The 11,116-nt window shown below is 37.7% G+C and overlaps 1 protein-coding gene across 1 annotated transcript in view; it reads right to left on the bottom strand.

The window, feature by feature from the left end:
* Positions 1-1,840: 1,840 nt before the first annotated feature.
* RPS6KB1 (ribosomal protein S6 kinase, 70kDa, polypeptide 1) overlaps positions 1,841-11,116 on the bottom strand; it is a 14,008-nt gene continuing 4,732 nt past the window's right edge. Inside the window, exons 7-14 of the mRNA XM_009323896.1 lie at positions 10,138-10,228; positions 9,849-9,939; positions 9,432-9,539; positions 9,073-9,135; positions 8,165-8,242; positions 6,448-6,555; positions 5,735-5,847; positions 1,841-5,151 (exon numbers count right to left, since the gene is read on the bottom strand). Coding sequence (XP_009322171.1) covers positions 4,914-5,151; positions 5,735-5,847; positions 6,448-6,555; positions 8,165-8,242; positions 9,073-9,135; positions 9,432-9,539; positions 9,849-9,939; positions 10,138-10,228 — 890 coding nt within the window. The 3' untranslated portion in view covers positions 1,841-4,913. The remainder of the gene's footprint in view (positions 5,152-5,734; positions 5,848-6,447; positions 6,556-8,164; positions 8,243-9,072; positions 9,136-9,431; positions 9,540-9,848; positions 9,940-10,137; positions 10,229-11,116) is intronic.

Genomic DNA, 11,116 nt, shown 5'->3' with positions numbered 1-11,116 from the left:
CGTGTTTGAGCAAAAGCCTGCTGGTGCTAGCTTACGCTCATGATCTGGTAGAAGCAGAGTCATGACAGTGCAAAGCTGAAGTGGTCTGTCAGGACCCATAGCTTGGACTGGCAGACCTAAGATGAACTAGGAAGGTAGCTACAGATCAAGAAACACGCTGCTTTACATATATACATTCAAAGTATGCAGGGAAATTTGAAAGAAATTAACCTGAACTAAATATTCTTTTGCTATAGAACAAAAGTATTTATAAACTACTTACCTCGACACGTAGTTCAATATCTGAGACAGATACCGTACATTGAGGAATTAAGGCATCAAGGACTGTATGCAAGGCCAGCATTATTACTAAAAAGTATGAAACTAATTTAGAAGTATTACACTTGTGGTTAAGAGGAAAAAAAAAAAAATCAACGCAAGAACTTGACAGCATCATCTGTCCTGTAAAGCTCACCAAGACTATTTTATGGAGCACAACAAAACATGGTGTCAGTGCTTTAAGTCAACCCTGGACTGTTGCTGATCCTTTCGTCTTTGTCTACCACATGGTAGTAACACCACCTTACTAGAATAAGGGTGGATATTGGTCAGAGACAGGACCAGGGAACAATTTGTCTTTTATTCTGTCTCTCTGTTGATTTTTTTTTTTTCCTTTACGATCCAGTGAAAGTTATCCAACCCAGTAATATTATCAAACACAGTTTATTAAAAAATAAAGAATTAAAAAGAGATTTTGATCAGCCAGTTTAGATTTACACTTCATAAATGAAACAAATCATTCTCATCTTAGTTACAGAGCAGAAAAAAGTGAGTAACTTACATCCATGAATGACATCCCCTCTGATCTGCTTGTCAGCATCATGCTATTAAGATGCAACTCTTCCTTATCAAGCCCACTCAGGCCGGGGTAGCTGCCCTGCTTTCCACAGACACCCAGCACACGTCTGACTCTGCAGGAGACAGAACAGAGAAGAGGATGACAAATGGCAATCAATAGCCACTTTTTAAGAGCCCAAGAACCTAGGTGAAGGTACCAGCCCTTGGTAAGACAGACCGATCAGAACTAGCACCTGTCAAGTCCTTTTAAGTTCTAAGCGGAATTCCTCCTCCCTCCCTCCCTTCCCCTTCAAAGCTGTCATGAAAGACAATGATTTAGATCCACAGTTACACTTAGGGCCTACCTACTTCCCTAAAAAAAAATAAAAATAAGTCACTTGGATTAGCATACGTTTAAATTTGCATTTAATTGCTATTCACATCCATCTTATTCAGCGGTTGAGTATATTTAGTTCCAGTAAACTGTGAAAGATGAAAAACAGAATAGTGATTACCTTTATTTCTACTAAGGCAGCTCAAGTTTGTTTCTTGAAGACAGCTATAAAGCCAAGTTAATCTAGAAGAGAACAATCTGTAGAAGTTCATACATAGGAACTGCATACAGTATATCATCAAGGATCTGCAGGAAGAATATTTAAGTCATTTGCCTTGTTCTTAATAACTTCTCCTCCTCCTTTACCCCTTAGGGTAAAAGATTTCCTTCTAAGCTGGGAAAATGAAACAGCAACTAGCCTGCTGTAAAGCAGAATTTAAAAAAAAACAAACAACCAACCAAAACCCAAGCATCTGTCCTAAGAACAACAGTAGTCTCCCTCAATGTTTGATGCACTTTTTGATTAACAGCGAGAGCAGGCTGGGAGTTAATATTAAAAAGAGAATAGACCCAAAGTAAACATCCACTGTATAGTTAGAGTGGACTCAAATATTAAATGTTCTCCAGCAGTTCAGCTTTTAGATAGCAAGACAAAAAAAAGGGATATTCAAAATAACAATTGACTCATTTATTTTTATCTTTTATTATGAGCTAATACCAGGATGACATTCAAATGTCAGATGGCACAATTAAGACAGTCTTGGTAGGAATTATTCCAGCATTCCCAAAATTACAATTTAGTACACGAATGGCATCAAATGTATGCATCACTCCCACAGAGAAAAATTATGAAATTCTGAATATCTTATACCAGAATAGTTTCCGATTAAATGGGAAAAGAAAAACTGCTGGTAACACAGCTGACCTATAAACCTTTTGTGATAATGACCTGCAGAACAAAATATTCCCCTATTTAACATCTAGTAAAAAAAAAAATGACTTGTTCAAGTTTAAGATTTAATACTTTTATATGGTTAGCCACAACAGGTATTAACCTCAGTTTTACTATATTTTTGTAATGCTACAAAAATCCTATAAAATCAAATTATAGTGAATTTTTCAGTGATTATAATTAAAAAAGCGCAGCTTGTACAAAATAAAAAAAATAAGATTCTATACTCTAATGAAAAATTTAAGACATTTTTAAATGAACAAAAGAAAGCACTTGTTAAGCTCTCCAATATTCAATGCATTCTGCACTTATCTGAAATAGCCAGACAGGAGCTAGAACTCCACTCCCCTTAGTTCACAACTAGTAATTTTGATACTATTATATATATATAGAGGATCTATGTCTGATATTTTTACAAATAAATACAGGATAAACCATATTGCATAGTGTGTGCTTGCTGTCTGAGTCACACTCCAAAAGTTTCACAGTTACGGTAGGGAATTAAACTTATAATCTATGGGATGAAACATTGACAGTACATGAAATTTAATTTTAAAACCGATGAATTGTATCTGTAATTAATCAGTGAACTCAGACAAACAACTCTTGCCATTCTTGCCAGCCATATTAAACCAATTCTACTGGACAATTATATCCAGCCAACCAAAAAGCAACTGTTAGCTGTAACTAGGACCAAGAGAGATCTGCCTCAAAAAAGTCTTTTCTTTCCTTTTTTTTTTTTTAACTAAGTTCCTTTATACTCAGTAAACACGTTGGGAAACCTATGTTAACAAGTGGCACGGAGAGGCACTGCTTGAAGTGTTGCGTATTTGCAAATATGCATAATACAAACACACATGAGCACTTTGATTTCAGTTTCACAACATGTCACCAGTGGCCGTATTACCAAAGGAAAAATGGCAATCTTCCAGTACAATTCATGTCACTATAAGGTAACTTGATTTTCCTTATAAAACTAAAAAAACTTTCCAAGAAAAGGCTTATCAGGAAGAAAAAAAAAAAAACCACTAATTTTTGCTCAATCATAACCATCTTTTTTGTTGGTTCTTTGTTAGTATCAACAAGGTATCAATGAATCCTTCTGACTTGTAAATTTTAGAAAACAGCACTCTGATTGGATTCGACACGCTTAGAGAGTTTTATGGCTTGGATCCTATGGCTCAAAAAGATTCAGTATACACAGAATAAGCAGAATCTGTAAAAAAATCCCTACTGTTGTGAAACATAGAAGTAGACTTTGCACAGTTTGACTAAAGATAATGCAACGTGTGGCAGGCAAAAAGTGACAGGACTTGTATGCAGTTGCATGATCATATACACACACACGCACACACCATACACACTCTAACTAGTGTAAAGCTCTGCAGATATTAACCCTTTCACCAGCTATGTTCATGGAAATGCTTTCTTTAAGGCAGGAAGTATTTAAGTAAGGTAAAGTTACCTTTATTTTATTCTTTGTACCTGTAAGTCATTTGTACAGATTGTGACAATTTCAAAAACATAAATAGTGTCCTTAGAACATGTTTCCTAAATTAAGTTGCTAAAGTTCTGACCCACTGTGGAAGACATTCACTGAAAGGCCATTTAACACTTTTCTCATACAATCAGCAAATTTATTGCCCCAGCATAGAAAAAAATGTTGATAAATTTAGAAATGTATAATGGCAGGGAACGCCCACAAGCAAAATTTTGTTAAAAAAAAAAATTCCTCAAATTCTTACCCACTGGTAACAGAAAGGTTTGTTTCCTTACACTAAGTAGAATTTGTGTATGTTTCCTGTGGTACTTCCTGTATGTTTCTACTGACCTTGTACTCCGATGCACTTTTTCCTGATCTTTTATATGGGTAAGAATCTGAGCGTATTCAGCTGTCTCCATCTAAGGACTAGCGTATACAAAAGTGATGTTTCCCAGTGAAATGTCTGCTGAGGACAAGGATGAAATAAGCAGGACACGTATGTGAGCCCATGGCTTCCAGTTAAGCCTAGAACATAGCAGCATTGCCATTTGATTAGATCCATTTGTCTTTGCAGGAACAGGTATTTCAGCTGGGTAAGCAAGTGAAACAGTTCTCTCCCACCCCACATTGCCAAGCTGGAAATTGAGTGATCTGCTTATTGATTTGTTGTTTCATGAGGAGAAGAATCAGAACTAGAGCCTTTACTTTCTTCACAGCAACCAATTATTTTGCATTTTTAATTTTGGGATACTTTCCATAATGAGCTGAATCAAAAAATCTATTTGAAAAATATATTTTTATATATATAAAAAACTCATTATGTTTTGAATGTGAAATACCAATTAATTTTATCTTTCATCTTTGATTCCACCCCACTGTAGGAAACAGCTTAACCAAGCTTGCATGCTAATTATTCCTCAGACGCAAGCAAATAGGCATTTCATACTTTGCCTAGTGAAAGGGCTAACCCTCCTTGACACATTCACAACTAGACCAGTGATTCTGAAGCAACATCCTGACCCTTAATACTGTCAGTTTCAAGCTATCAAGCTGAAAAATCCTTGATAAGGTGAGAAGATGTCACTGCGAATCAGTTAGATGATGTGCCTAGAGTTCTGCAATACCATTTTCTAAAGTTTTTTATGCACCATTGATTGACAGAAAAAAATCCGTTTTTCTTTGCTTTCCAAGTCGCTCTGTGCAATGACTGACTCTTTGATACTGTCACTTTTTAAAAGTAAACCATACAAGCCCTCATATTTCAGCTTCAAGGGGGCTTATGTCCGTTCTTTGTTTTCCACCTTCAAAGGCTTAAAAAAATTGTGTCGTCATAGATTCATGCGCAAGTGCTCTGGTCGTTTGGAAATCATGGGAAAAGCTTGTTTTTTATATGGCCCAGAGTTTGGTTGCCGGATTGGAAGTGGTGCTGAGGCCTCTCCACAGACTGTCACATCCATTTGTTCTATTCCACTTGTCTCCATTGGATATTCCACAGGTGTCTGAGTATTTGATGCGCTGGCAGAAGCACCTCTTCCCCAGAATTCCCCAGGGGAAAACTTTACAGGGCTTTAAAACAAGAAATATAAAAATCAGAGATGAAGATACACACAGCACCAAGGTATGTCCTTTACTCTGCAGGAAGCTGAACTCAAATGCCTATTGAGAAGCATTTCTAATTCTTCCTTCCACTACCAGAAGTTTGAGAACATTTCCATGTCTAGCTTCTGCCACGGTCTCTCGGAAAGTAAAACTGGCTCATTTGAGTAGCGAGGATATATTTCTAGATGACTGCAGAAGGAATTTTCTGTACTAACATGATTCTTTAGCGGCACATAAGTACTTAGGATGTTCTGAAACAGTTCTAGAGGAATGGTGTACCAAAGTCACCAGACTGTGAGGCTGTATCAGTGTGAATAGCAAGTTAGTACTTCCTGTGCTGCCAAACACCATAGATTTGTCTCTAATAATGTGGTTTGTAAAATAGGATCGATGCTGCACTTCTAATGGAAGTGATGGGCTTACTGAGAAGAAAGGCCGCATTTTTTATTTCTAGTGCAGATCTATTTCAACTACTTGCCACCAAGTGTATTACAAAAAAAGAAGGGGGGGGGGGGGGGGGGGGGAAGAGAGAAAAAAAAAAGAAAGATACCTGACTGGTGTCCTAGGGCTACCTATGAATCTGCGAGGTGATCGAATTTTTGGTTCAAAAGAAAATTTCTCTTTTACGCTTTCAAGTACAGATGGAGCCACATACGTAAAACCCTGCAAAACAGGAATGAACGCAATGTAACTTACAGGCAAGATTTACATTTATGATCACTCGTGCAGTTACGATTGGCATGAAGTAGTAAATGAAAATTATAAAAAGGAGAGTAAATGTAGACATAGGAAATTCTCCTCACTTCCCGAAGCGAACAGCAGGACTTTAGGGAGTTCCTCACCCGGGTGCCTGCACACCCCAGCTATTTCTACTCAGATCACAGATTCCCACGGGCATGCTCAATTAAATTAATTTTGATCTATAGAATGGACATTGTTCTCTCTGCATGACTATGAAAGCAATCACATGTCCAGGGTTCATAATGCAGCTATGAATTAGAATGCTGACATTTCAGAAAGTAAGCGACATTTGTTGGCTGTTTTAGCTATATAAAGAAAACGTCAGCAATAATCAGACTAAGTATTTTCAAAGCCCTTAAACATTTCAAACCTGCTGCAGAATGCGTGTTTAAAATTACAGTAGTTTGCTTCAAGTACCGGGTGGTAAGATTCAATAGAATTAATTTACCTGAAAGGCCCTACTGTTTCCAAGTAACACAACATACCTCTCCACAGTTACACACTCGTCCCTGGCTCACTTACCAGAAAGACCTGGTTGGCACTTTCACTGAGAGTAGAGTCATCTGGGCTATCAACAGGTGTCTGACGTGTAAACTTTGAATCAAACTGGCTCACATCCTCTTCAGATTGCTTTGCAAAAACAAAATGATTAAGGGTTTATATTACAGATATCAACCAAATGGCTTAGCGGTGATCAGTGTAGCCTCTGGATGGAGTTCATTCCATAGATTTTTGGCAGAGCTCTGCTGTAGTAAAACCCTGGAGTGGTGTCGGAATCCTGTCGCTGCCAGTGGGAGGTCACTATGGGCACTGACACTGAGAAATAAAGGCAAGGGGGAGGGGCAAAAATTATGGATCAAAAAGGAACACAAATTCAAAAGATGCCTTTAAAAAAAAAATCTCAAATTGCAAACAAAAACTTTTAGAAATACAATGCCAGTTTCTTGCAAGTTTAGCCCTTGTCACAACCAGTATAGAACAGTCGCAACCATTAGTTTTTGGAATTCCATCCCATTTTTGCAGATGCAGAGGTGTTTATATTGTGAGGGATAGATGACAACTCTAGAATAAGTGACTATGAAGAATATTGTTTAATTCAGTTGAAGAACAACAGACGTAATTCCAAGATCCCTTCTCTCATTCATAAGTGTAACTGAAAGGCAGCATGTATTCATTTGTGCAGGCCTTCATGCAACCATGGAAGCACATTTTCAAAAGCCATCTAATTTGTACAAGCAACTTCCATAAAATTCGCTAATAACAGAAAAACCCCAAACTACCTTCAGATAATTCGTTTAGAAATATCAGTCTTGTGTCATTCTGAATTTCATTCAAAATGGTGAGGGAAAAAAGGTCTGGAGTCCCCACGCTGTAGTATGCTCAACATCAGTGATGCCTAAGTCAGTTTAAAGTGAGATATTTAGTAGTCTGGAACTATCAGGGTGGCGATACCCATTGCCGCTGTAGCTAATTGTATCCAGAGGGGAAAAAAGACAGACGCCCCACACCATCAAAATGTAAGGATAATAGAGGCTTATTCATCACATCACTGGTTTGAGGTTAACTTTAATTACTGCCTATAATGCGCAAGATGCATTGTAAATATTAATAAGCAAACATACAAAATGCTTAATTAGGTGACTTCATTTACTTTTGCTCAGCAACTATTTATCATCTTAGTTTCAACTAAGTACTGACTTACTGTATAATGTTTAGAAGCAGAAATTCAGAGAGAACTGCACTTGCAAGTCTGTTTAACCTACAGATTAGAAGCAGGAGGAGTTAAAACTGAAGCAGAACCTTCTTCCTCCAGGAGACTGAACAGAAGGATAAATTAGCTCTTAGCTGATTTTTGCCACCTTCTCACAAGCAAGATGCTATTCCAGTGACGGATGAGTAGCATGACTACAGAGCAGTAAGACAGAACAGCACGCTCATGACAGCCAGTATTTCATACTGTGCAGAGACTTAAAAGAAAGAGTTTTTTTTAAATGTTGATATAGCATCAGTTCTCAGGAGGAAAAAAAAAGAAGTCTGCATGAGGTAGTTTCTCTCTAATTTGACAACAGTGAATCTGAGAACCAGTAGCCTAAGTTGATGCATTTAACTATTTAAAGTACCAGAAATCAACGGCACTCCAGTTTATAAGAGTGAGCGTTTCTAAGTTTTAGATTCCACATTGTTTAAGACCTTTCCTAAAGGCATACAAGGAATATCTCACGGCATTCTGAGTACATACCAATAAGGGTTTAAAAGGAGGTTCCACCTTTCGTGCCAACAGCTCATCCCAGTTAATGTGTCTGAAGAACGGGTGAGCCTATAAGTTAGCAATAGCAGAGAGTCATAATCCACCTTCTGGGTATAAATCACAGAAATTTAAGCATTAATAAGCATGTTCTTTTCAGACCCTCTCTGTGGTGTCTTTCTTTCCAAAATCACATATGGGTCTAGCGCAATATATTCTGCAGCACTACATCAGAGTAGCTGGAAGAGGTGAAAATTGATACCATACCTCCAAGTCAGACAACATATGTCCCTATCATGTTTTCCTTGAAAGTATTGGAAAGAGTCAGTTGACATGCAAAATACCTCTACATTTTTCAACTTTAAAAGTTAGAAAAATAATGATAAAACACCGCAATAATGACAAATTATCAGAACTATGAAATAAGGAGGACTCTAGTACACTGTTAATCTCACCACAAAAAAAGTCAAGCTGGAAGCAACAAGAACTAGGCCTCTGCCTTAACTTTTAACTATGCAACGCTGAATGCAAACTAACAACACTCTTCCCTTGAAAGAGCTGCACTAAATGCAAGGGATAGCAGGTTTTTCATCAGACTGCTAAAGTATCATTGCTTTTACATGGTTGACGGTGCAATTAGCATTGTGCAACTAGCAGAAGAGATCTACTGGAAGACAGAGCTAAAGAATAAAAGTTATTTTCCAAATCTCAAGTTATCAAATAGGTAGACAGCTGCTTTTGTTAAGCTTTAAAGTATTCAAATTTTGATCGGCTGTCACGTGTGGCTGCCTTTTTGCTCATTACACTTCAAGACAGACATACTCTCCTTCCATGATGTACCCTCAAAGCTGTTTTATTTTCAGTGAGGTAATTTAGGAATTCTTGAATTGAGCAAAAGTTACCTGAACTTCTCCAGCATCTCCAGGACCAGCTCCTAGACGTGAGGCAGCATTTCTTTTTAGCAGCTTAAGGAGAAGTAACATCCAAACAAGAAAAATTAGTTACGCCGTTATGACTAGACCAGTTCTGACATGAATCATCATTTGAAATGAATACCATGCAGAATGAATACAGAACAATCAGAAAATCTGCATTCGTTAGAAAACAACTGTATTTTCAAGGAAAATCACTTTCTGTACCATGCAAAAACAAGACTGACCTAATAGTAGTAAAACAAGCATGGACTGAATACCCATAGTGGTATCATTATAGTTCTGTTTTCTACATACACATGTAGTACTGACATTCATTAAAATTCTACCTTTTTAAGCAGATCTCTGGCTTCTTGTGTGAGGTAGGGAGGCAAGTTGAGTTTACACTTGAGAATCTTGTCAATTGTTTTCTTTCTGTTCTCCCCAGTGAAAGGAGGCTAGAAAGCACCATTGTAACGGGAGGAAAAACAGGACTTGTTCAGGTCTCTTATTTGTGTACACAGAACTCACTTCAGTAATTTATAAAGCAGACAAAATTACTGCAAATGGGACTTCCAAATAACTGTTTGGACGAGAGCAGCTCGTGACTGTAGTCAACATAAGCATAGCCGTATTTTAGTTACACTTCTTACTTGCAGTTTGTATATATACAAATATATAGGTATTTATACATGCATCTGAATTAGAATACAGGTAGCTACAAAAGCTACAAAGATAAATACATGCAATTATAACTGTGCACCTACTGCTCCAGTCAGCATGTCATACATTAATGCCCCCAAACTCCACCAGTCCACAGCACGATTATGCCCACTCCTCATCAAGATTTCGGGGGCCCTATAATCAGAAAAATTGAAAATACGAAAGTATTTTAACAAGCTTAATACTAATTCTGACTACTAGTTTTCAAACAAAACCACATTTATCAAGTAAAATTTCCGTGAATGAACATATGAACCATCAGTTAAAAAAGGCAAAATGTAGCCATTACCCCCAGACCAGAGTAATACTTTTCTATTTCATCATGCAGCTCACATGTATTCAATTGTTCCACAGAATGTGTGTGTGACTGTTCCATCGTGAATAGATTCTTTACATAATCCGAAGTCAGTCAATTTTACATGACCTGAAATTAAACATATAAAATTTAAGACTTGCCAGAATTCTGACATTTGTATAAGTAACATTAAAAAAATAGGAATTTTTAACATGGATATGTAATATCTCTGAACTACTTCCAGATATCTTCGATGGTCTGACAAAGCAATACAGCTATAAAACAGAATGAGGTAATCACACTTACAGATAAAACCTCTGCAGTATACCTGCATAAGAAAGTGTTGCCACTTGGTGAAGAGAAACAAGACAAACTACCAAAACTTATTCACATACAGACAAATGTAATTAAAAATAAAGATTGCGGAGCATCATTCAGGTAAGAAAGCAGGCTATCGAATTTTACCGCTTGCTTCAAAGTTCAGAGAACAACCTTCAACAAATTGTAAAGTGCCTTGAATAATTTAGTACAAAGACTTAGACTAAGTAAATAAGTTGTTTAAGGTAACATGAAAATACTGGCTGGTACAGACTGCCAGCCTAATCAGTGTCATATAGTCAATGTAAGAGTGCATTCAGGAATTGCTACTGCTGTCAGATAAAGTGTCAACAGCTAGGTAAGTCATTTCAGCTACAGATGATTTGGCATCCCACCTAAATTGCCTTTCCTAACTAACGTCTTCAGTCTTCCCCATTTCAGACCTGGCCTGTATCAGAAATAGTGTGGCCAGCAGGAGTAGGGAAGTGATCGTGCCCCTGTACTCGGCACTGGTGAGGCCGCACCTCGAATCCTGTGTTCAGTTTTGGGCCCCTCACTGCAAGAATGACATCGAGGTGCTGGAGCGTGTCCAGAGAAGGGCAACGAGGCTGGTGAAGGGTCTGGAGAACAAGTCTTGTGAGGAGCGGCTGAGGGAACTGGGACTGTTTAGTCTGGAGAAGAGGAGGCTGGGGGGGGCCT

The sequence above is a fragment of the Pygoscelis adeliae genome, unplaced genomic scaffold (assembly GCF_000699105.1).
Source record: "Pygoscelis adeliae isolate BGI_AS28 unplaced genomic scaffold, ASM69910v1 Scaffold290, whole genome shotgun sequence".
Lineage (NCBI taxonomy): Eukaryota > Metazoa > Chordata > Aves > Sphenisciformes > Spheniscidae > Pygoscelis > Pygoscelis adeliae.
Note: the sequence above shows the minus strand (reverse complement) of the source record. Positions and strands in the feature narration are given on the sequence as shown.